This window comes from Nestor notabilis, unplaced genomic scaffold (genome assembly GCF_000696875.1).
Source record: "Nestor notabilis isolate BGI_N333 unplaced genomic scaffold, ASM69687v1 scaffold17872, whole genome shotgun sequence".
NCBI lineage: Eukaryota > Metazoa > Chordata > Aves > Psittaciformes > Psittacidae > Nestor > Nestor notabilis.
Window position 1 is genome coordinate 54,196 of NW_009919051.1, and position 26,166 is coordinate 80,361.

The window sequence follows — 26,166 nt, forward strand, 5'->3', positions numbered from 1 at the left end:
TAACAGAAGAGCCACCAGGAAACCACATCTCTGATCATGAAGTAACTTGTCCACTTGTATGGATCTCTGGGTTTGGTCACAGCCTGTTGCTGCACAAACACAGAAAGTGTCTCTGAGTCTAAAAACCGGCTGCTCTGAGCCACAATCAAGGTGCTTAAAGGACTTTTAACTTGGAGATCCATTTGCTGATTGATGGAAATCCTTCAGCAGAGTCACCACAGCAAATGTCCATGAACAGAAAGGAAAGACCAGTGCGGGTTTTGCACAAAGGGACCTCCTAGTGGCAGCAGTTCCCAGCAAAGAGCTCACAAGGCATTCAGAAACACCACACAGTCCATTTGCATCTTCATTAGGCTTTTTGGTCTACAAAGAGTGGCCTCCACTAACTTTGTGCTGTTACGGTACCTAGAGATTGTCTGGTCAGCTCACACGGGTTAGTCCTGGGCTCTGCTATCCGACGTTCCGATATAAATACTCTGGATAGCATTTCCAGTTCTTTTAAGAAATCCTGTAACAAACGGACACAAACCAGAGAACCCTTATTAACAAAAGTGCCAACCAAGAGGCTTACTTCATTTTTCTAGTAAAGAATCTCACATAGTTAAACATGTCGTCGATGGTTTTCCAGTGCAGAAACACAGACAAGCTACAACACTGACTACAAAGATGACACATTCAGCCTCCCCTCTAACCCCCACACCCTTCTAAGGAAAAGTCATTGCCACAGTTTGAATGGTTAAACATCTCCAACATGCAGGTGCTCAGCAGCCTTGAAACACCACGCATTTTTAGCAGCGAGTTTCCCACATTTTGAGTCTGGCTAGAACAGTCTGACTATTCTCACATTCTTGTGGTAGGAGGCAAAGAGTTGTAGATGCAAATCTGGCCAGTTAAGACCATTTCCAACATCACCATTCTCAGCTGAAACATGGCAGACCCATTCCAGTGAGAACAGAGAGCTGGTAACTGTGCCAGCTGGTCTCCAAACTGGGGTACCATTTTCTTGGCACTGTTTGTGCTGCAAGGGCAATGCTGGGATTCACACAAGCACAGCTTTCAGCCAAACACTAGTAACAGAAACAAGGCTGTTAGAAGCCAATTCTGCTGCTGCATTAAGCAGGAACTATAGTTAGGGAAGGTTATGGGCTTCATCTACATGAAACAGAACTACAAGGGTTGACTGTTGATGTAGCTTTACTTTTTATTTCACTTATTGTTCACACACATCTCTTTACTTACTGAGGGCCAAGGGAGCTCTTCGAGGCTATGCAAGCAGCTCTCTATTTCACTGCTTCTCATTAGTTCATGTTCTACAAGACCATGAAGCATGAAAAGGAGCAAATCCCACTGCAGAAGAGAAAAAACTTCAACAACTCAAAAAGAAATGGAGTTTGTGTTCATGTCTTTATCCCTATACAATACATGGCTTTCTGTGTGGATCAAAATGTGGAGAAAAGGATCAAAAAGATAAAGCACATTATTTACCTGGATGTGGCAGTGAAGGACACCAAAAAGCAACATCCAAAATGACTGCAAAATCCCTTGAGTTCATACATTTTATCATACCATAAAGTCTCCAAATTTCTAATTCTCAGTTTCCAAACACACCAAGTGTTTAATTCCTGTGTGTTCGAGAACAGCTTGAAATATTCTTTACTTACCTTCTGAAATGAGCTGGGTTTAGCCTGCAACTAAACAGGGCAATTTCAGATTCATAGTTGGGGATCTTCTAAGATAACCCTGTATCAGTTCTCAACCTCCCTGGCCAAATGGGCCATTTTACCATTTGTTCATTAAACTGTTCCTTCCTGACAGCCCCCCCCACAGGTATCAAACACTGACAAGTAGTGTGCAGCCCCCTCTTCTTCTGCCCCTGCAAAACCAACACCAGCAAGCAGCTGACTGAGTCCTGCTGGCCTCATTACAAGCCACCAGTTAACACTGCAGGCAGGCTCATGCAGAACTCCTGCATGAATGTATCAGATCAGGCTGGATAACTGGCAACTCCACAGATTGGAATTAGCTTTACCTCTCGCTGCTTAACTTCTGCAAGATAACCAATGTTCTTCTTGCTGAAGATCAGCTGCACAGGAACAGGGGTCCCAAAGTCCTCCTTCCAGACAGAAAGCAGCAGTTTTAGAAGGCCATAGGTGGGATTATTCTTCACATGCAGCCTCTCGGAGGTCTTCTCTGGGGACTTGATCCTGAGACGTAGAGGAACACAACCTGAAACTAAGAAAAGGAAGAAAAGTGAACTTCTGTAGTTGTGTATTTTCCTTTTGTAGCCATCATCTTGGTCCAACAGCACATTTTGCAGAGCTGGTATCACGGAAGTAAAAACACTTAGTGAGTATAAACCAGGGAATGTAAGAGGACTAGAGTTTAGAAACAAGCAAAATCATGAGCTTTGAAACTATACAAACAAGGATTACATAGCAAGAGTTATACTACTCACACAAAGAATACCATTTGGTTGGCATATAGCCCCAGGTCTTGAAAGACAACTGACTAAACAGAAGTCAGCCTAATGTTTAATAAATCAGGACCTAGGTGTTACTCTAAAGGAGAGTAACACAGTAAGACAACGTTTAAATCTATAAACAGATTAAAGAGTTGTTCATAGTTTTGACTATAGGCAGAGTTGTATACAAAGGAAACTAAAGCTGACCAGTGTTTCACTGCAGCTAAATATGCACAGAGAGAAGACACCAGATCCTCCTTGGTACAGCCTAATGGAACAGGGCAGGTTTATCCTGCTGCCCCCCAGAATGAAATTTCACAACATTCAGATGTGAACCGCTTTCTGAAAGAATGAACCATGTACAAAACTTCTTAGGAAGGTTCTAAACCCAGGAAATTAGAAGGTTGCCCAGGGAGAAAAGACCTGTATCAAGATCACTAGCTCCTACTGAGAAAAATACTGTATTTAACACACTAGAGTGAGGGGGAGAGAAAGAAACAAAAATCAAACCAAAAAAATACCCACAAAAATGCTCACAGAAGCCACAATACACAGAAAACAAGCTACTTCCACATTCTCTCCTAAAAAAGCCATAAAAATATAATTTAAGGGAACAGGCCTTTATTTTTAGGGGAAAAAACCCTCAGCCATAACTTCTCAGAGACAGAAATACTGGAAAACATATCACATATTTAAATAAAAGTATCAATAAATAAAAATCAATGGAGATGTGAATAAGAACACAAGACCTGAAGGATGGTTGGTCGTAGTTTAATGCTATTTGGAGAAGCTGGAAAGGAGGAACAGCAACCACCCAAACTGACAGAAAGACATCTGCAGACTCAGTGACACCAAAGAGAATCAAACATCCATGAGAGTTCTAAGTACTGAAGTCTGACCCTAGAGATTTAAGAGAACCGTAATAACAGATTTCAGTCTCAAATAGCTTATCGTGACTGACTTACCCAGCAAAGAAGCCAACTCAACCGTGCATTTTGCCAGCTGCTGTTCTGATGTGGGACACATGAACTGGAAAACACAAAACACAGTTGTATCTTTGTCCCCATACTGCAGGCTGGACAAAACAGGGCTTCACAAGGGATAAAAATATCAGAGAAGAGCAGGCAATTTACAGCAAGAGGCACAGAGCTGTAATCAGGAGACCATTAAAGACTGAAAGACAAGAAAAGATCAGATATGAAAAGGGGATCCACAAAAGGGCAATTTTAAGTACCAAGCAGATCTACACAGCGTGAAAAAAAGCAGTGCAACTTTATCATGTTTGAACTCAGACAAAAACCATTCTGCTGAACTCAACAGCAAGGTAAGACAAAGCAAGCCAACAAGTTTACAGTTATGAACACAGCTCAAGGTGGCCCCAGGGGGTTTTTGTTGCTTTTATTACTACTTCTACCTTTCTGCATCGAAGTGTCTGACTCAATCTTCCCAGCAAGCACTCCAGCCAGATGCAGTCAATCACTTCACCTTCATCTCGTGGGCCCACAGCAATACAGAGCACATCCTTGATGAAAAAAGATAGCAGTAATTCACCTATTAGTATCCTGCAATTCCACAAACAGATCTTTGGACCCAACAGAGCAGTCCATAGATAGTTCTTATGTCCCCATAATAAAGAAAAAATAGCTTGGATCTAAAGCTGAAATTAAGTCCATACCATCACTTTCTTGTATTTGAGATAGTACTTCTGACCAGGGAACTCTAATCTACACAGACGGCATGCAGGGAGATGAAAAAGAAACCTTTCCATCGTGCTTCCTAAATGCTCATCATAACCATTTCCTTAGAACCAGAACATCCCCTTAAAAATCAAGAAAAACCACATACACAGAAAACGCCACACAAACAAAAAACCTCCAAAAAAAACCCCTCCAAGCACACAGTATGTCTGTGAAATATGTGAAAAATAAAAAAGGAATTAGGGCAAGGTGGGAAGCGAACACTATGAACCTTAATCTCGTTGATGATTTGGGAGGGAAACGGAGCACAGTGCTGACAGTCTGCAGGGCAGTCCCTTTTCAACTCCAGAGCATCTTCAGTGGGCAAGGGAAGTCCTGGGACTTTCAGCATTCTGTTGAAGGTTGCCTTCACTTCTCTTTTGATAAGTGCTACAAAGAACAGGGAACAAATCCTGTTTTCTTCAGCTTTTCTCTCCAGCAAGGCTATTAGCCTCTCATTCTGAAGGCCAGGATGGATGAGGAAAGGACAGTTTACACTTTCAATCCCCTCCCACTCTGAGCTCCTGTTATATTTAATGGGCAGAGGCATAGATGGAGAGAGTATTAACCCACAGCTCTACAACGCAGCCACCATTACCACCAGATACCATCGGCAATTCATTTGCCATCAAAATACTTCATCAGGTTTACTGAACACAGTAGCTAAGCCAGGAAGTGATGCCAAAGCAGAAAGCTGGATGAGCGTGATCATACCAGTTCAATCACTGTGCCTATGAAAGCCACATGTTTTCTACCAAAACCACGTTCTGACCAGCAGTCAAAACACTAAACTCCTGCTGCTGCAAATGGTGCTGCTTATTCTTCCCCAGATTCTTGGCACAACCTCCTAAAAAAATGGGTTTTCAGAGAGTTGCCAGAGCACTATTACAGACTAGAAGGACTATAGCTGCTTTCAGCCTGCTGAAGACACACCCAGTCCGAAAGGAGTTTGTTTTACAGAAGATTTCAGAAGCACTTGGTGCATGTGGACCAGCTGCTGGTATCATAAGTTTGAAGTGCTAAGACAACTTCAGCCTAGATGACATTTTCAGAAGCAGCTCTCCACAGCATTCATTCTCACCATCCTACGAGCCTCCATAACTAAGAATCACTTACATGGGGCCAATCCTGAAAAATCCCTGAAGAAGGTTCTTGGAGCTAGAAATCATTCCTCTTATTCCTAAACAAGGAAGGACAGAGCAACTGCATGCTTCCCACTAAAAGAAAAACGAGTAGGACCAAGTACTTTATAACACTGCAATAAATTCTACCCTTCATCTCAAAAAGAGAGTACAAGACACAAGTTAGAAGCCCCAGCTGAGGGTAAGGAGACTCACCTGCAATGTTAGCAGAAAGCCAGCCACAGGCTTTCTCAGTAGCCAGATCCACTGCAATATCTTCTGCACTACTTAAAACCTTTACAGGGAGGATAACAAGCGATAGGAGATTTACTACTAGCCACAGCACTACAGTCAGTGAGAAATCTGAAGGAAGTCTAGAAGGGGAAAAAAGCTTAATTCTGGCATGCAACATTTAAAGAGAGCACCACCACCTCTGTGGGAACCAGTACTCTGAGCAATAGGACTGATCCATTTTGATTTCCTGAATCTCATCAACCCCACACAAACCCCACCAATTCTTGGGGAAGTTGATACTAAAACAAAAGCATTATCACTGCAAAATTAATGTAAGTTATACATCATTCTAGTCTCAGCAGTTAGCTATTGGCTAGAGCATCACTTCAGCCAGAATAACCAAGGCAGCCTGGCTGAGGTGACTCTTCTTAGCTAAGGCATCAATGATTCCACTGTCTTAAGTCATTAAGGGATAAATGAATCAGCAATGGGAAAACGGTAAGGACCCAGGCCTTTAGTAAGTTTTAGTAAGAATACATACTGCTGCAGATGTCTCTTCTGGCAATAACACCCTTACTGCCTCAGGACCTTTCTTTTTGCAAAATCTGCAAGAAAAGAAAGAAAATGTGCCACAGGATTAGTCAAAGTTCTTGGACAGCACCCAGAGGTTCATTACTGTAGCAACTTTCACACACTCTTACAGTCAAAACCAGTTGGAAGACTGCAGTGAAACAAATCAGACTAAAAGAACCAGACAAGGAAAGAGCAATTGCAAGCCACCAAGCTGCAATACTCAATTTTCCAAAGAAGGGAGACAGAATAGCTGCAGTGGATGTCTGTTTGGAGCTGGATACAGAGGGACACACAGCACCTTTATTCATTCCTACAAATACGGCATTAATTGGCTTGAAGCACAGCAGACAGTCACTCTAAGAAGAGCAGAGGTCAGGGCTTATAACTACCAGAACCTGAGCAGGCCAAGCCAAATTAGGCTTACAGATTCTGTAGTAAGAAGAGAAGAGAAGGCACAAGTTTAAATAACTTTTCCTCCTTACTCTCTGCCTTTGATGAGTGCCTGGGCCCCTTCCTCATACAGATGAGTGCACACCTCCTCAAGCAGCTTGTCATGGTTGGCATCCTCCTCCTTCACTTTATCCTGCAACATGACTTCAGCCCTTTGAACCAACTCTGCCACCAGTGTTGCTCTGTAAAAAAACAAGAACACTCTCACAGACTGAAATCAATGCAGTCAATGTCAGTGCACACTGTTACCAACTGTTTTCCCCTACCTAGGAGGATACCCATGTCAGATGCAACACACCACTCCACTAAAAAAGAATTAATTACACTGCATTTAGTACTGCATCTTCTCCTTGTTCGTTTTGTAAGGAAGAAAGCAGCAGTGAAGATATCAAGACCCAAGAGTCAAAAGCCTTCAGGCTTTAATAGAAACATGTATGATTAGAGGTATCTTTTCTGGCAGCATTACCCTTATGATCTCAACGGATAGCGGTCAGAAGTTCAAAGATGTCAACAGCAGCCCACTACCACCAGCATTCCTTGTGGCTGACACTGTTTAATGTTTTCAAGTTGGACACCGGGACAGTGCAAACTCTCAGCAAGCTCATGAATGACATGCTGGAGTGCAGGGCTGCCATCCAGAAGGACTGAGAAGGCAGAGGAAGGGACTGACAATGCACTTGTACAGACTGGGGTCTACTGGCTATGGAGCAGCTCTGCAGAAAAGGATCTGCAGTTCCCAGTGGACAAGCCAAATGAGTCAGCAGCGTCCAAACAAGGCCAACCTTATACTGCACTGACGTTTGCAACAGTGCAGCCAGCAAGTCAAGGGAAATTACTGCTTCCCTTGCCACTGTGAAGCTGCACCTGGAGTAACGTGTGCATCTTTGGGACCCAAGTACAAGAAAACCATTGACAATTTGTGTGAATACAAATTGAGCAAGAAAAAAAAAAAATATCATTTAGGTAGGTGGGATGCTGGAACACACAACCTACAGGAGCCTGGAGAAGCTGGTTTCACTTAGTCTGGAGAAGGCTTATAGAGGGCAGAACAAGACTCTCCCAGGAAGTGTGCAGCTAAGGTTGACAGGCAACAGAAACAAGCTGCCACAAGGGAAATTCTGATAAGATAAAAGGAAACAGTTTTCACAAAGGCTGGGAAAATTAAGCATTGGAACATGGTACTAAGAGGCTACTGAGTCCCCACCAGATTTTCACACTTCAAGTGAAAAGGGTGGCAAGCAACCTGACCTAACTTGAAAGCTGGCCTTGCTTTTAGCAGGAGTCTGGATCAGATGACCTCCAGAGGTCCCTTGTGACCCAAGATTTTCCTATCATTAGCACGAACATTCTGATAGTGATATGAAAGAGATATCAAGTTTCAAAACGCAGTACTACGTTAACATTCCAAATGTCCCAGAATCATGTAACCCTCCTTTCTGCATCCTTTCACATATTGCCCTCTATGATGGTAATCAGATGTTGCTGGACCTCTCTGTCACAGCCTTATACAGCCTTGGTATTCTGCTATACAGCATACTCTGAGCGAAGCTTTCCTTCTCCCCCATACACATAATTGTAAAGGATCAACTCTTTGCTTCATTACTTTACTTTCAGTTACAGAACAGATCATCAGCACTTACTTGATATGCTTAACACAGTTGGATCCCACCCTCTCTGCCACAAATTCAACTGTTCTCCGTAGGGAGGGAGGCTGGTTGTGGAAGAAGGCCTGTTCCAACTCCACCTGTTTGAAAGAAAAGTGGTAAAATTCAGAAAAGGACTCTACCCAGATCCTCCTCTGCTCAACACAGGAATGGACAGAACTTCTATCTGGAATTGTGTTAAAGGAACACAATTTGCCTACACTACAACTTTCTGCTACTGTAGCATTCCGCACCCCTGCAAAATATTTGCTCCCTATTTCCTTCTAACCATTTAACCCAAAGCTTATTATCAGGGTTTCTGAAACTACAAAAACAAATGCCCAGTAAAGGGAAAAATGGAAGAGTTCTGACAGCACCTACTAGTAGTGAGTCACCACAAAGGGTTTGCTTTTTGAAAGAAAGGATCCTCCCTTTTAATTATAGGCTGGTAATCCTTGTAGGGTCATACGCTGCTCATTCTTTCCGTGGAAAGCGTGTCTACAATCTAACCAAAACAGAGTGTCAGAAACATACCAACATTCTACCTTAACATGGAGGCAGACAGAAATAGGCTAGTTGTTCCAATTGCAAGAACATTTCATAGATTCACAGAATGGTTTGGGTTGGAAGGGACCTTAAGGATCATCCAGTTCCAATCCCTCTGTCACAGGCAGGGACCCCTTCTGCTAGAACAGGTTGCTCCAAGCCCCTGTGTCCAACCTGGCCTTGAACACTGCCAAGGATGGGGCAGTCACAGCTTCTCTGGGCAACCTGTGCCAGTGTCTCACCACCCTCACAGGGAAGAATTTCTTCCTAATATCTGATCTAAATCTACCCTCCTTCAGTTCACTGAAAAATCTTAACACCCACATGGTATCCCAGCTACCTGACTGTAACAGAAGGAGGAGTAAGGATACTTTACTGTTAAACAATGTTCCCTGATGCCTAGGCCCATTCTTTTCTTTCCCTGCCATTAGGATACCACTGTGTACCCTACCCTTACGTAAGCAGTTTCTCCTGCCCTGCTTCCCCTTGTGACTCCCTGATTTTGTTACCTGCAGTTTCCTCTGTGTGACAGAAGCCTTGGGTGCCAAGGACTCTGCAGCTGTGGGAGTGATTTTCCTTATAAAGCCACCATTTTTTGCTCCACTACCAGCCACAAAAGAGGCAAGTAGTTTCCGCAGCTCCCCTGTACAGAAAAACATGCAAGAGCAGTCATTGTCCCCATAACCAAGAGAACAAATCAAAACTCAAGAGAGACTTTCACATTGTGAGTCCTGTTTCCAGAGCAGATTCTCTCAGCTTCAGTCAAAACAGAAGTTTCAGAAAAGCAGAGGGGCATCCCACACATGTAACTGGCAGAGCACGGCAAGGCAGGCAAGGCTCCCAAGATAGAACAGGAGGCTTCCAAAAACCTCCCTGGCACATACGACTTGTTCAGAAGGATTAGGGAGCAGTCATTTCTATGCACCCCTTTCAGCATGGCAAGCAAGAATTGTAAAGTCTACAAGGATAACAAGGCAAGTAGAGTTAAATTCCAACAGGGTCAGGAGAAAATACCTGGGGAAAAGCTTGAAGGCACGTTCAACCCCTAGATGCTTTCGTGATGCAGGTTTACCACAGTTATCCTAGCAGCTAAATCCCAAGCAGCAAAGCACCATCCCACCATCTGGGACTCTATTGTCTAGAGAAGGATTTCACCAGTGGCAGTCAGATATAAGAAAAAAGATCTCAAACAACAACCTAAGAAAGCACCAGGGCACGAAAGAATTCTTTCCCTCTGCCTGGCAGAAGTATTCTTAAGGATTAAGGCATTCCTCACAGTACAAACAGTTCTCCCTATACCTAGGATGGAAAAGTTGTATGTTTACTTCTTATAATGCTTCCTTATAGTTTATGAAAGGATGACTTCCCCCATCCCTCTGTATTCAAGCTCTGTAGATCAACCATCCTGACCACGTAGCCTCCCTTCCCCAGCTTTACCAGATACTATTCACACCTGCATGAGCTTTTGTAATACAGCTGAAATACAACTATAAGGTTGATTCATACACAACAGACCTGAAGTTGTGAGAAGGGATAAGAAAGATGATCCAAAGACTCACAATACCAAAGGACAAATATAAATAAAATTTAAAATAATAATAAATACATACTAATATATTTTATTTCTATAGCAAACGTAAATAAAATACTCACCGAGATAGGGACAGCAGGTATACAATAACTGCTGATCCACCAAGGGTACAGAGTCCTGGTGAGAAAAGGACACAGCAGGAAACAGTCTTCAGCAAGTCAGAAATCCCATATGCATGGAAACAGGCAGGTTTCAGAACTGCCTTTCCATGAAAACAGTATCAACAACTGGATTCCACATCCACAGTAAAATCAGGAACTTTGCAGCCCAAGCGTTCAGTCCAGCCCTGTAACACACAATGAGCTGCTCTACATGCAGTTAGTGTAGCTCAACCTTTGCTTCTGACCACTGCCAAAGCCCAGCTGAACACTGACGGTTACAGAGAGGACCAGGACTGTTGCCACAGCTGCTACTCATGAAAGAGAAATCTACCCATGGAGGAGAATAAATGAGGCACATCTGCTATGCATTACACCTCCACAGGTGTCTTCACCACCCAGACTCACTCGAACACTGCACTGTGGAGTAATGTCACCCAGTATTACACAGCACAGCCAGAGGCATGGAGGAAAAGCAACTTCAGACCACATCCACATGGGCAGCGTGTGCTCATTCGGTGGGGGGGACCAAACTCAACAACAAAAAACAATCCTCTAGCATAACTGGGCACCTATTCTGCAAGCCATTACAGCAGATGAGATGGCTTTGCCTGACAAAAGGCCTCAGAGCTGTAACACACACAGTTTACAATTCAGGATGCAATGCAAATGGGGTACTTGGACAAACTGGAGCATCACAGCCATCAGCCTATATATGCTCAATGCAGCTGCACTGAAGCCAAGTTCCTGATAAAATCTGAAACTCCTGAGGACATGGTAGGTCCACCCTCATCAACAGATGGAGAGGACATGGTACTGCACTAACTCACCAAAGCCTGAGCAGATGTCACAGTATCCATCATCAACCCGTCCTGCCTGACAACAGTGGTAAAAAACATCTCTTCAGGAACTGATGGAACCTGAAACAGAAACCCCAGCAGTTACAACCTAAACAGCAGTCAGTAATTTACACCATTCCTGACAGAGGACAATAAAATCTTACCAACCTCCCACCCACAAAAAAACAGCTGGTGCTAACTATCCTCTCTGCCCTAAGAAGACTAAAACTGAAGACTTAGTTTGATCACAATAACATAAGCCACCTCCCTTACCCTCGCATACATCTTTCACCTTTCCAACAGGTTCCTGCTAAGCAGTTACCTTGCTTCCAACTGGAGGCAAAAAAAGGCATTTAGAAGTTCACCACACACCATCCCTTTATCAGATGAAAATTGCCCAGTAATTCAAGTCTGCCAGCTACCACTCCATCTTTGCACAAGAGCTTCCAATTCTAACAGGAATCAGCTGACAATCTGATTACAAGGATGCAGATTTATAAGTACAAAATCTGTGTCAGCAGCAATTAGAATTCCTATTGGGGAAAAAAATACATCTTGCTTCACAGAATTCCACCAAAGGAAAATAACTCTCCATTAGAATACAGAAGATTCTTTAAACCCCACACTAGTGTAAAAAAAATATCACCCAAAACCCAACAAACTTCTGCTCTGCAGTGTTCTAATCCATTTAAATACTATTTTCTATTGAATTCTGTGTCCTGCTTTTTCTTTAGGGAAGAGCTGTGTCCAGACAGGAAATTCTACCTGAAAAAGCCAACCCAGAACTGCAAGGATCAGCAGCTTGTTCAGGAAACTCATCTCCTTGTCTTCAGAAAGGACCATTAACCTGCCATGCAGCAAAAGCAGCAAGAGAGTGTTAGATTTCAGTGGCTCAATTTTCATCAAGAAAAAACTTCCCAAACCACTCACTTTGTAATTATATTATCTGTCACCATGCACACATTCCTTACATGTCTGCCTGAACAATGGAGAGCAAGCTCTACATTTTTGTACCTATGCATTTGAATAACATGCTGCTTTAAGAAAAGACTGTATTAGGTAACTCAAGAATGTACCTCATGTATATAGAAAGAAAACTAGGGCATAGAAAGAAAAAGTGTATATAGAAAGAAAACCTTAGGCATAAGAGACCCTGTAGGTTTAAGGTTCAAATTCAAGGTTTAAAATTCATGGCTGCAGATGGAGAATGCGAGTGAATAGGGATCTAAAGAATTTTGTTTACTTAATGGAAATCCACATATTTAAACTAAGTATTAATCTCTGAGTTTAGGATGTGCTCCCTTTGCAGCTTTCTGTAAAATAAAAGTACTTTTATTGGATTTTTGGGATTGTTCTCTAAGAATCCCAAACTAGTCCCAGCGTGCATCCTCAAACATCAGGCACCTCAACTAACCAAGCAGACCTTCAGAGGAAAGTTCTTAACAAATATCTTTTCCCAGACCCTTACCTGTATACCTGCAGCAAGAGACAAAATACTTTCCTGTAGTAATCAAGGAAAGGAGCAATATGATCCACAAGGGAAAGGTACTCCACAATCCAAGGAATAGTGAGGATGGAACGATGATCCTGAATAGATTGTCTCAGAAGCTTCAATACATCCAACACAGGCAGGGTCTTAATGGACAACAGAAATCAAAGCAGCAGCTTGAAGTTACCTTTTGATACTTAAAGAAAAACTTAATCTATATTTTGACTTTTCTCTCTAGGATTTCATCTTCTGTACAAGTAAGAGATGACTTCCTGGCTAATGAAAACATTATCTCTGCACATAAGCAGAGGTAAAAATCACACTATGATGGCAACCAGAGGTCACACTGGGACTTTCAAAAGTAAGACTATAAGACTGACTATGTACAAGTGGAGTCAGACTTGTATTCAGTATGACTGTCTCCTGGCATTCAGTATGACACACTGCTAGGAGATGGGTGTGAAACTGACCAAAAACATGCCCGGTAGCCGGATTTTACGCTATAAATACAAGTCTTCTTAACTAGGTCAGAGCTCTGGTATGACAACTCCAGATTAGCAGAAATAACAGAAGACTGAGTACCTCACCATCAATGCATTGCTCACTTTTCTAGCTTCCACATACTCCTTTGTCCTTTGTTCCCAACCCCAGAATACACAGTAGGGGCACAGAACAGTACAACATCATCCCTGGAATCACAGGCTTGCTTTGAAAGGGCGTAACTATTCAGAACCCCTGCCCTGGATTAGAAACCTGCCTGTCAAGCGCAAAGTCGTGTTGGATTTTTTAGAGCAGTTTGGTTTCTTACTTGGTTTCTCAAGGCTACTGCAGAGTCTTGCAAGTCTCTAGTTGGTTGCTCCACAGTGCGATATGGCAAGAAAACAAGAAAGCCCAGGAACTTGGCAAGGAGTCGCAGGCTTAACAGGACCACAGTGAAACGCTTCTTTTCATCCTGAAATGAAGAAAAGCAAGCTGGGGCAATGCTACCCTGACCTGGCAAAGTAACTACCAACAGTAAACTTCCACTCCCTTCATGTAAAAGGGCCACCCACATACCTTCATCACTGCTTTTAGTAAAGGTAACTTTCCAAAAATACATTATTTATCAAGCATTTTAAATTGTTTCTGCCTCCACTGCTTCACTTACAGCAAGAAGAAATTAATTCAAGAGCTTTCTAAAACAAGCAGCTGCTCAATCACATCTTCATATTAACAACTTTGGAGTCAATGAGAGGGCAGAGAGCTGATCTCGTGTTGTGTCCTTCATACCACTGCTGCTGTGCAAGTCTTCATGAACCTTTGGCTGCTACTTCGCTAACAGACCATAAGCTATAACACCTCTGACAGGTACAGATGAGCAAAGAAACAGATATGAGCAGGGTTGACTACAAATTCATTCTAACTAAGATCTTCATACATGGAAAAGTAACAAGGAGCTACTGCACCTGAGTGCAACAACTGGACTAAGTCATTTCATGGCTCTAACACAGGGTACAGGTTGGCAATGTTATGACAAAACCAAATGAAGAAGCTCTTGTCCTGCAAATATAGCAGTAGAAACTCCAGCAACTCACAATCAAGGCCAGTAATTCTTTGGGTACTGGAACAGCTTGAGGAAATTCCTGCCAGATGTGCTTGTGAAAAACAAGCATACCTGCTCATCCATATCTGCTTCCCCATCGCCGTGCTCATGCTCCACCAGAGTAAGGCCATTCAGTTCAAGTATCTTCAGGCACAGACTATCCATCAGATGCTGATTGAACTGGTAACTTCAGCAAAAGATGATGATGAGTCAGACTGGGCTGAAAACAGCAGTAAAACCTCAACTAACACACTGCAAAATTTCACGCTTGTCTCATGAGTTGTATCAAGCATCAGCAGGCATCCAGTGTAACAGACAGTCAAGAAAGCAAACGGCAAGGCTAGTACTCTTAAACACCCCCTTCTTTTCCACTCCTATTTTGTACTTTTTTGAACTGATGCTTCTTAGTTAGTCCCAGCATAAGGATAATAATATGGATCTGCTGAAGAGGGAAGCTGTAAAATAACTGAACTTAAAATTCAAATCTCCCCTAGATCACAACTCCTCCACACTGTGGATTATGAAAAACTTACTAAACAAAACCATGAACCTTTATCCTGTAACTCCTTAGCTTCATGCAATACCACACAAGAAACACTTAGCCAGTCCAGTGCCCTTGTTAGGCAGCCCTGCGTGCCTTGACACTGGGAAACACCAAAGACCTGTGACAAGATTTTATGGTTTTATGGAAGGAAAATTATTACCATATAATCTAGCCTAATGTAGCACAAAACACATTCTATGCCCCAGACACAACCCACTTATTAACATGTTCACTATGCGTGTTGGCCAAGAACACCAAGTGTGGTATCATGCAACTTAAAAACATTTCTGCTATGCTTTGTCTAGGTTACACCATGCCCCACGCTCTCCACGCAACTCCCAACATGCTCATGTTCCCCACTTGCCCACACATTCCATGAAGGAAATAGCAGCCACGGCATCTAACCTTCCTGCACTGAGGATGAAGTCCCTGAAGAACTGCTGGCACCCTGGGAATGAAGGGGGTGGACAAGGTCCTCTGATGCTCTGAGGAACAACAAATCTCTCCTGCAGCCTCTTCAGACGGCTCAGATTATCAGAACCCAGCATATTAAGGACATCCTGGTCTGGGGTGTCTCCCGAACTTGCGCCACCACCAACCGGACCTTTGCACATCTTCAGAAGAGAGAGAGAGAGCAGGGAAGTGGAAAATTTGTAATAAGGAATAATTTCATTTCATCTCTCACCCCACATATTCTCCCTGCCTCACAAGACTTTGTTTTCAGAGTAATCCAAGCATGGCCTTTTCAGGTGGCCCATGTACAGAACATCTCTTTTCCACATACTAAAACATGTTACCCACCTTGGCCATAAACAGGTGGCCTAGAGGTCTTGACAGACGGAATCCTGACTAACTCAGGCATATCTAGCAGGCTACATGTGGATGTGTGCAGAGAACACCTATCGTTCGCATGGTCTTTATGAACCACCCAGTAGGATCTTTAGCTCAGTCTCCAAAGACTGTGATACTGTACTATACATTCCCACGCTAGGTTTTCCTGGAGTTTCCACAGAGTTAAATAAAGTTAAAAATATGCCCCTTCAAACATAAAGATACTACTCAAGACTCAAAGAATCACAGCATTGCGGTACTGTTTTATGTCTGTTTTGCTATCCAGAAGGAATCCATCAATAAGCCAGCCATTTATAGAGAATACAGTGATATCTATACTTCAGTTGGAAGCATCTTTTCTTCCTTCATTCCTTCAAGTTACAGTGAAGCCAGATGATAACTGAAACTGGCCAAAAAGACCCTGTAAACTGCAACAGCAATACTACATAAACAAGAGGCTGTTGCAGTGTTACACAGGAGAAACACTCTTTTCAGGTAATAAACTCATGTTTCTAGTCAACATATCTGAGAACTGCATTTGATACATATCAAAAGTAATAACCATGAAGAATGAATTCTGACAGCTTATGATGTGCTCAGCGCACCTTATGCCTGATTTACACAGAGTTCATCAGTTATTTATCACTGATTTATATTTCTGGAAAAGGAAGGAAATTCCCATCCCAAAAACTTGGCTCTCCCAAAAATGTTTCAACAGGAAAATCTCAAAGAAACTTGCACAACATAGTTTGTTTTCTTAGGCCGAGGGAGGCTCAAATCAGCTTTGATGTGTATCTTCATTAAAAAAACAAGTGATTTACCTGGATAAGCTGTTTCTGAAAGAGCCTGGCAAAATGGCTGTGGTTGCAGGTTGCAGATAGGTGAGCCATCATGGCCCTGTGAAGAAAAACATCACAAAATGCTGACCAGATCTCTGTAGTACAAAAAGAAGTGTTGTAACCTCAAACTATACCAAAAGCATAAAATAACTGCTTTTAAGAAAGTGTTCTCCAAAGGCCACTGCAAAAAGCCACATCTTTATAACTAGGTTTCCCATCTGCTGACCATGGAAGCAAAAATTCTCCCTAAGCACTTGCAGAGGAAACACAGGTCTGGAGATAAAACTGCTCTCTTCCTTTCCTGCAAGAATGCTGTTATTTAGGAAGAAAATCAACTCATTCAGCCCCTACTCTCCCCTCTGCAGAGCAGTGAGTTGAGAGTTCACATGTATACAAGTAAGAAAACAGGAATAGTAGTACTTCTGATGCCCAAAGAGGAAGAAAACTGCTCAGTTTAAACCTGAGAAAGCCTTGATCCAATAGGGGCCTTGTTTTGCTCCTGTGGTGAAAGCCACCTACATACATGTAAACTGAGTAGGCTGATGGTTAAGACTAACACAGAAACCCACAAGGCAACTGCTTCCAAACCCATATATACTCTATTTTGATAAAACAATAAATGAATAAAAGTTTGCTTTCCACAGAAAAGAGTGACAGTTGTCTTGTTTTCAGAGCCAATACACTAGATCCATCTGAAATAATTAGAACTAAAAGCTTCTGAGCATATAATACACTTGTCCATGCTTAAGAGGAGTGAGGCATTGGAAACATGAAATGCACAGTGCTCAGACCACAACATACTGGTTGTGAGAGTGGCTCTCTGTTGCTAATCACAGGGAACAGAGACAGACTGATCAAACTAGGCCCTTGCCATTTATGGCTTGTTTCTTTAAGAGAACAGTTAATACTTTTGAGTCTAGGAGGAAGTTTACATGGACAGTATCTTCCAAGCAGCACAGGTTCCTACAGATTCATAGAATCATAGAATAGTTAGGGTTGGAAAGGACCTTAAGATCATCTAGTTCCAACCCCCCTGCCATGAGCAGGGACACCACACACTAAACTATGTCACCCAAGGCTCTGTCCAGCCTGGCCTTGAACACCTCCTTGGGCAACCTATTCCAGTACCTCACCACCCTCACTGTGAAGAACTTCTTCCTTATATCTAACCTAAACTTCCCCTGTTTAAGTTTAAAGCCATTAGTGCAGAAGACTGCAGGGAGAGCATGGAACTTCAGATGCAGAGTCTAGTATGCTGCACCAGCAATACAGCTGCATTAAAGAGCTAGATGAAGTTGGTAAGACTCCTACCTGATCTTGTTGCCCAACACTCTAACCCAGCCAGTTTTTTCGTGGTTATCCTCCCATTCACGCAGCAGTTCATAAAATATATCCCTGTGAATTGAGATATTTAAGGAGATGAATTTGCACTCTTCAAAATGTGGAGTAACAACAACTGAATATTCAATCACTCCTAAATTCCCCAGCAAGAATCTACCTCAGATTAAATAACTCAAGCCTCTGAGCATTCAGATGCCTTTGCACAACTCATTAACATTAGCAGTACGTCAGTGAGTTTCCATTTTCCATGTCTTTGACAGCAAGTGCTTAAGCTTGTTATGCCCAAGCTCTGACGAAATGACCAAAACACCCATTACCAGACATAATGAAGAGGCAGGAAAGAATAAGCCACATGAAACTATACCTAAGAGGAGAGAAAAAACGACTAAGACAACTTGCCATACTCCCCTCACCCTGTTGCTGGAAGCCTGGAGGGAGGTGGCAGGAAGAATAAAAGCATACCAGATTTATATGCAGAAGCAATCCAGGAGGGTGACACTGTACTGGCATTTACCAGAAGTCTCAGTAACTCCTAAGAATTTGGCTGTTCTTCTCTAAAGACATTAAGCATTTAGCTCCTGCAGTCAATATGGACAAGGACTTTTTTTTTTCTTTTTACTGGAATAAAAAAATCAGGATTTTTTTCTACAGCATGTAGCATACATGAGACATTCTTAATATCCTTTGTTCAGAGTCATGGAAAGATTATACCCTGTGAGAAATGCAGTAACAGTAGAAGAAACTCACCTTTGTTTCTTAAATATGTGAAATGCTCTGTCACTGGGAAAGTTGGAGCGATTGTCAGTTTCTGGCTGGAAGGAAACAGACTGCACAGAGCATGGCAGCAGGAGAGACACCTGTGAAAATTATAAAGGCAGCGTTAGACTAACGTAAGTCTCTAATTTATCCAACAATCTGAGACCTAGAAAAAGCAGGGAAAAGACGTGATGAGGAAACCAAGTATCACTAGTTGCGTTGTTCAGACAATAGCCACATCCCAATTGCTAACTGCTAGTACACACCAACAGTTTTACAATCTACATTACGCTACAGAGGCAGAATCACTCAACCTTATAAGTGGAAGCATCTTGTCTAAGAAATCTCCGCAGAACAGATTGCAACTAGTATTGATACAGCATGGGAAGAATGACCTGCAAACAGCCCAAGTGTACCTTCAGTGTAAGGTTCCAGAGAAGACAAGATAGTGGGTGGCAATTCCTGTGTTATTCTTCTTTCTCCTGTTCGAAGTCTGTATCTTCAAGTAACAAGAGACCTTTATTTACAGCTTTAACTAAAAAGCTCAGCTGCTGACATGCCCTCATCTCAGGAAATACACTGTACTTTCTTTGCCAAGAGTAATCTCCATTTTTAAGAGGTGGAGGAAATACAAAATACATTACAGAAGGCATTCCTACCACCCAGCTTTAGTTCCCTAACCCAGATGATTAGATCAGGAAACCAGTTTTCACAAGCTACATTATCTTCCCTGAGCTTCATTTGCCTAAAAGGAGTCTAGCTATGAAACAAACCCACTTCTTCCAAACTACATTCTGATACTGCACCTAATCAGTCATTCTTCGGGGATCCACGTTTATTAGATGAGAATCTCAAAAGCAAAACTTGACCCTGTCAACATTACTGGCTGAGGTCAGGGCCTGGAGCACAGTGCAAGGCTGCCAGTGGCAATTTAAAGCTAACAATCACTGGAGCTAGCAATTCACTCACCCACTGACCAGAAAAAAAAAAGTAGCTTTCAGACCCTTGCCAAAATGACATGACAAGATATTCAGGGAAGGAATAAGATTTAACATGAAAGCCATCACAAATAAAGGAGCAACAACACAAAGGTTTGAAGCAACGATCAGTTGAGATCTGCCAATTTTTACCTTGGCTGTGCTGCTTTCATAAGCCTGCCTGAGCCTCTCATGCAAGCTGGGAGAAAAAGATGCAATCCGTTCGTTTTCAGCCAAGAGCTTCAGCATCCCCTTTTCTAAACGGGAAATAATTCTGCCAAGACAACACGGATAAAACCCAGACAGACATAAACAACATATGATCAGACATAAAGAAACACTTATGCTCATTTTTTATGACTACCAAGCAAAGAGTTCTAAGCTCCAGGCACACAGCATCTGTAGGGCCATTTTTTTATTGCTCCCATCTCATGACTTTCCCATTCTTGCATAATTAGACTGAAGTTCAGTAGACAGATCAGTGCAAGGAAAACTCACAGACATCCAAACCCAGGTCAAGTTGTATGTTTTGAGGGAAAATTAACAACCCTGTGCCTGTAAGCGGTAAAGCTCTAAAATCCAAGCATACTTGCTTAATCTCACACACTTCTGCAGACACAAGCAGAGGGGAAAAAAAGAAATAAGCAACTCACTCATACTGATAATCCAAGACTTGAACAGCAAAATAAACACAATTGTGCACACTTTGGAAATGCTGTCTCCCTGATGCATCTAAGGGGAAACAAAAGACACATGAGACAACAGCACCTATCACCATCTGTAAACTAAAAGAACAATTAACTCTCAAGGAAAGTAGGAACTGCCATATCCAAAAATAGTCTTCCAGACTAACATCCAGTTTCCAGAAGTTCCCATTTCCTGCCACCTAAATAGACAAATCCTGCTATCCCTCTCATTCCTATGCTAAAGACAAGTGAACTGTTTAATGCTGTACAGGAAAGGAAAGATTCCTTCTCAACATTCAGGCCAAAAAGTAGATCAGGCATCAGCTGCTGTTCCTTAGCTGTTAAGTTTTTGTTGCTAATGTGAAGCCTAAAAATCAGTGACTGGCAGAACAAAGGTCAATCAAATTGGGGCATCTGGGTGTGGGTGTGTCCCACCTTAAAGCTACTCTGTTTTTTTGTATCCATATCAAAGCACTCACTGCATCAAGCTTAAGTCCAAATTTGACCAAAAAAAAGCAGTAATTACACATCTATACTGTGTTCCCTGTACACAGTATAGATACACATACACATCTATCCTGTGCACTCATAACCCAACCTTAAATTTAAGCAGCACATAACAGATCAACAGCACTTTTGAGCTGCAAGGATCAATGGAGGAAAGACTTTAGCATATCCATCCTTCTCTCTGAAAGTCAGCATTAACAAGAAGCTACAGCAAATCTGACACCATCACAGAAAATCAGATACAAACAGTACCTACAAGCCCACTCTATCATATTGTGGAAGCACTTCCCATACACGCACGATTATTGTCAGCATCTCAGGTCATAAGGCGCTTTTATGGAATTGAAGACTAACTGTCCAAGCTGAAGGGAACTACTCTGTATCACATTATCATGCCATGGAAGTAGCATTCTTTCCCTTCAATACTACTGCTTACCTTTAGTTCTTTCATTGGTTTCAAGGTCACTATCCCCATCTTCTGCAGTAGAAGTGCCTTTAGATGTCAACAGCTGCAGAACAAAAAAGAGCTCCAGAAAAATATTTGGTACCAGGTTTTCTGTAAGAGAGGAAATGAGATACTAAAGGTGTATATTCAGTATTGACCTGCTTTAATAAATAAAGCTGAAAATATAAATACCTGTTTTATTGCACAGTCAGCAAAGAACTCCCTCCCCACACATAGCCACAGTATAAATCAGTACAGGTATTATAGGAAAGATGTGTTAGGAAAGAGTCTGGGTTCAGACTCTTCAACTTCATACAACTTCAGCCTACTGCAGCTCAGAGTACTGCATCAGGTTCACCTCCTTCCTTAAACTTTTACCTAGTATCCATTATTCTAGTAACCATATTGGCTTAGTTTATTTTTCCAGATGTTATTTGTTTGTACACTGTAACTGTGCCACAACTGACACTTCTCATCTACCTCCTCCTTCCAATACACATGCAAACTCAAAGCTCAAAGAAACGTCAGTCTCACATCTTCTGGATCTTTACCTGCTATACACGATGAATAGAGCTGTGCCAGACACTCCAATTGTTTCTTGCAGGAAACCTTAGTAGGATCTGCACAGGTCACCAGATGGCTTTCAGGAGGAAGGCTAGCACTGCGAGTATAGCTAGGCTTAGTAGGAGTACCAGGATCAAGAGACATCCCTGCAGGAGAAGATGCTTGGTGCTGCAATTTGCATCTGAAATTCAAGAGCAGCAATATACCATGTAACTGAGGAGGATACACAGCAGCCATGCGGCCAGGTGGTCTTTCTCTTGCAGTCTAGCAAGACGGAATTCCTGCAATAACTATCCATGTTACTTACACTGTCTAAAGCTGCTTTTAGCATGATAGTAATTTAACTCACCTTTCTCTTAATGAGAAAGGCTCTTGGGGCTAACAATCACAAGACTCAAAAGAATTGCATTCCAATTCAAACTCTGCTAAAACAGAGTGGCACTTTGACCAAATTATTTCACTAACCACTGGTATTGCTTCTCATCTGAACTGCTATTTGTTAAGGACATGGAATCAGTTAGAGATCAGGTCCTAAAAAATTCTGGGTGTACAATGTCTGACAGATAGACACTTTACAAAATCTACGAAAACACAGTTCACATCCAAACCTTCAGATATATTTGTAAGTTAATGATGCCCTGAGAAGATCCAATACCACTAAGTGGAAAGGCAATGCCACAACTGATGAAATCCCATACTGACAAGTTAAACAACAGAAGGAACAAACTACTTTAATTGCTGGATTCTAAATCAACAAGGATCACTCAGTTAAATAAATACACAGATATTGTTAAAAAATATACCTACAGAGGACATCCAAAACGCAGCCTGCAGAGAAGCAGGAAAAAAAGCCAGTAACAGCAATATCAAATGATTGTTAAAGATCCCAGTGGAACACCCAACACTTGGAACATCATACCACCTCTTATCACACTGCCTCAAAATTAAAACCTTTAAAAGTCACTTTAAAGGCTATGGGGAAGACAGAAATGTTTTTAACTGCAGCAAAGAACTTTTTCTATTGGCCTGTTTCTAGCAGAACTGCTGCAATGAAGAACAAATTAATCCCAAAATGGGAGTGAAAAGGTTATTTAGTAACATCTCCCTTATAATGAACATAAGTACCCAACTGACAGAACTGAAGAAGACTATTTATTAAGCACTTTGCAAACCCATTGAGCTAAGACTCCTCAGTGTGAATTTCACCTTCTGTCCTTGCCGAAAGTGACCCAGCTGGCTGGGGGCTGTGTTAGTTTCGTACCTCACTTCACCACCACTACTGAGGACCCAACAGCAGCTCCCAGCTCTCAAGCATGATGAGTCAGATTAGAACACCTCATGGCCAAGACCCAGCCCACATGCTGCTATTTCACCATCTTTAGCTTATATGAATTAAGTGGGAGAATTCAGGTAGAATTCAGACTGGAGTAAGTGCTTCACTGAAGCGCAGAGGCAGGTTTGAATCCTGACCAGTCAGTTACAGGTTAGGTACTAACAGTAACTTGTGAGACTCTGCTGGGTCTATTTCATCCAGTTCTGGACTCACTGAAGTCAACATCGAGGCTTATCAGGAAAAGAATTCCACTCACATGTCCTGAGGAGTTTCCCCAAGAGCAAAATTGTTACAAAGAGCAACAGTTCTGTCAGCAGCTATAAACAACAGTCTCCCTACTACTGTGCTTCACTTTTTTTTCTGAAGTATCAGTCCTCACGTACTAACAGTGATAGCATTTTACAGAGGATGAAAGCCACACAGTGACTGAACAGCGGAGACAAAATCAGAAGCTAGAATTCACCTCATCTCCCAGCAAACATAATTTTCAGTAGGTAATTGCAGTGGTACCCTTTAAAACAGAGTTTCACCCTACCTGCACCTTGCTTTCTCTGGCTGCAAGCTTGTGTTAGTCTGCCTACCTTGCAAAATCATTAACACTTTGCCAACATTTGCTTCATTAACTCATTTTCTTCAGACCAGACTTCCATCACATGCACAATCTTCAAACACAGCCTAATTATACCAGCTCAAACCCACTTGCTTTGCCTGTGCAATCTAAGGAAAGCTGCCCAGCAGATAGCCACACATGCAAGCCCATGAAGAGGCATCTTACAAAAGCAGTGAGGACTGACTGAACTCCTGAAGATAAAGTGAGGGCCATTATTCCAGAGTCCGCACCCCTCTAAAATGACAAACATGAGTTAACTGCAATAATATCCTAGTCTGATACCAGAATCACACTTGGGTTTTAGGCAAATTATAGTTTAAGGTCACCAATACCTATTTTGAATATTCTTTTGGTCATCTCCACTCTGATCTTTAAGACAAAATAATCAATACAAGCCTATCACCACCCTTCTCAGACTGTACCGTTCTTTCTTCAGCATCTCCCTCTCCTCCTGAAGGCTGTTGCTTATCATAGATGTAAGGTTTCCTTCCTGGACAGCAGTAAAGGCCTCAAGGCTTGTCCCAGATGAAAATCGAGCAGCTGGAGACTGGCTGACAGGTGTAGAAGTAAAGCACATCTTCGGTTTTGAGAGGGGGCGCTCAGCACTTACAGGAGTTGGGTTGATTCGCCTTGATGGTTTGCTTTTGCTGAAACAGTGAGAAGCAATTGCATTGAAATCAAGCTAACCAACAATGAAAACATTAGGTCTCAAGAAAGATATGCATGCAACTCTTCCAGAACAGCCTGATGCTAAATAACATGGATATGGAGTCATAATATTGACTTTCTAAACTGTACATCTATTTGGTGACTTTAGGGTGGTCACTGAATAAAAAGTCATGGACCTACAGACTGCTAAAAACAGCCTGCTGACCCTTGCTGCAAAATTCATTACCAATCATCAAGCCACAGACCAGGTAACACAGTGCCAGACAACTCCTCCAAACATTTTCAATTTGAGAGGACAGGATATGCCACTTAGTTTTAGTAGGAAACTAATTCACCTGCAGTTTCTAACAAGAGCACAAGGAAGAAAAATACAAGAAAAAAAACCAATCAAGCATTAAACTGCCATTGTCTGCCTATGAGAAGAGTCCAGGTTCCTCAGCTACCATAGATACTCTTAAGTTTAGGGAAAGCTATTCTTCTTGCATATACTGCCTAGATTTGTCCTTGGGAAAAGGATCTGTAATGCAGTAAGAGATACACTGGAATTGAGATACAGGAACATAAAGCATCACACTTCTCAAGGAAATGCTGGCTGCTACATATTAATTGCCCTGGTGTTCTCAAAACTGCTATAGCGTTGACTTCCAAACACTCTTTGACCTCTTTCCTCAATCCTTTTCCTAGTGGGACATAGTGCAATTGAGGAAGAGGAATTTACTGCACACTCTGGAAACACACCTTATCAACCTTGGCCAAAGCATCATCTAGATCTGCTGCACAGACCCACAGACCTATCAATTTTCAACTGCAATTCTGCATATCCAGCTACAAAGTCCCTCTTTCAGAGCCCAGAGCCTGATGTATGGAGCAAATAGGCTGACATGAAAGCCTTGCATTTGGTAGTGAGGATTTTGAAGTGTAAAATATCAGAGAAAAAGGACTGAGGCAACCACAGCACAGCTGCCCAGAAGCTAAGCCAAAGCCTAGACAAAGTCACCAGGGAGACCAAAGCTTGCTGCAGACCAAAGAGAACACAGACCAAAGGCATCAGCCAGATATTCTGTCCATGATCACACAGCACAAAGCTGCACACTAACGTCTGTTACCATAAACCACAGAACGTCAATCTGAAAGCTTTTTTGCTAGCATCAGTAAAGCTGAAGAGCCTTCCAGGACTGTTCTTCATTAGCAATTGCTATTGTGTTAAACAAGAAATGTGAAGAGCCAAGATAATGCTGACTTGTTAGAACATGCAAGGACAAAGATGTGCTCAGCTTCCTATCAGCTGGTCTGTGTACCAGAGAGCTGCAGGCAGCATCACAAGTGAGAGGCTAAAGCGGCATCTTGAGAAAGTCCACCAAGTGGAAACCAAACTATCCATTGAAGTGATATTCCCCTTATGGCAACTGTGATAAAGTGTTCTGACCAAGGAGCCCAGCAGCCAGACCCCACGAGGTGTAATAACAGCACCTTCCCTCTGGACACACACAACAGGATGAGCTAGTCAAGGAACAGTAACCTGCAGCACAACCTGAATGAAGCAGCAAAGCAGACTTGCTCTTACTTTGTCCAACCAGAGGCAGCACCCATGGGTGGAAACTCCTCCAAGTTGTTAAGGTTTAGCTGGCTGGGTGGGGATCTGGCAGAAACAGGAGGCACTTCACTCCGTTTCCTTCTCCCTCCACTCCACGATGCCCTGTC

The 26,166-nt window shown here is 42.3% G+C and overlaps 1 protein-coding gene across 1 annotated transcript in view; it reads right to left on the reverse strand.

The window, feature by feature from the left end:
• Positions 1-382: 382 nt before the first annotated feature.
• The window catches only part of CDAN1 (codanin 1), a gene marked incomplete at its 5' end in the record, with an annotated part of 26,354 nt that continues 570 nt past the window's right edge, over positions 383-26,166 (reverse strand). The window contains 27 exons of the mRNA XM_010010061.1: positions 383-508; positions 1,240-1,347; positions 2,030-2,232; positions 3,427-3,490; positions 3,876-3,983; positions 4,430-4,587; positions 5,535-5,613; positions 6,094-6,157; positions 6,608-6,757; positions 8,216-8,319; positions 9,274-9,407; positions 10,418-10,472; positions 11,284-11,373; positions 12,058-12,139; positions 12,761-12,927; positions 13,590-13,733; positions 14,436-14,550; positions 15,313-15,521; positions 16,560-16,635; positions 17,889-17,972; positions 18,666-18,775; positions 19,805-19,925; positions 20,305-20,383; positions 21,281-21,400; positions 21,841-22,034; positions 24,219-24,443; positions 26,030-26,166. The exon at positions 26,030-26,166 is cut by the window's right edge and continues 570 nt beyond it. Coding sequence (XP_010008363.1) covers positions 383-508; positions 1,240-1,347; positions 2,030-2,232; positions 3,427-3,490; positions 3,876-3,983; positions 4,430-4,587; positions 5,535-5,613; positions 6,094-6,157; positions 6,608-6,757; positions 8,216-8,319; positions 9,274-9,407; positions 10,418-10,472; positions 11,284-11,373; positions 12,058-12,139; positions 12,761-12,927; positions 13,590-13,733; positions 14,436-14,550; positions 15,313-15,521; positions 16,560-16,635; positions 17,889-17,972; positions 18,666-18,775; positions 19,805-19,925; positions 20,305-20,383; positions 21,281-21,400; positions 21,841-22,034; positions 24,219-24,443; positions 26,030-26,166 — 3,306 coding nt within the window. The remainder of the gene's footprint in view (positions 509-1,239; positions 1,348-2,029; positions 2,233-3,426; positions 3,491-3,875; positions 3,984-4,429; positions 4,588-5,534; positions 5,614-6,093; positions 6,158-6,607; positions 6,758-8,215; positions 8,320-9,273; positions 9,408-10,417; positions 10,473-11,283; positions 11,374-12,057; positions 12,140-12,760; positions 12,928-13,589; positions 13,734-14,435; positions 14,551-15,312; positions 15,522-16,559; positions 16,636-17,888; positions 17,973-18,665; positions 18,776-19,804; positions 19,926-20,304; positions 20,384-21,280; positions 21,401-21,840; positions 22,035-24,218; positions 24,444-26,029) is intronic.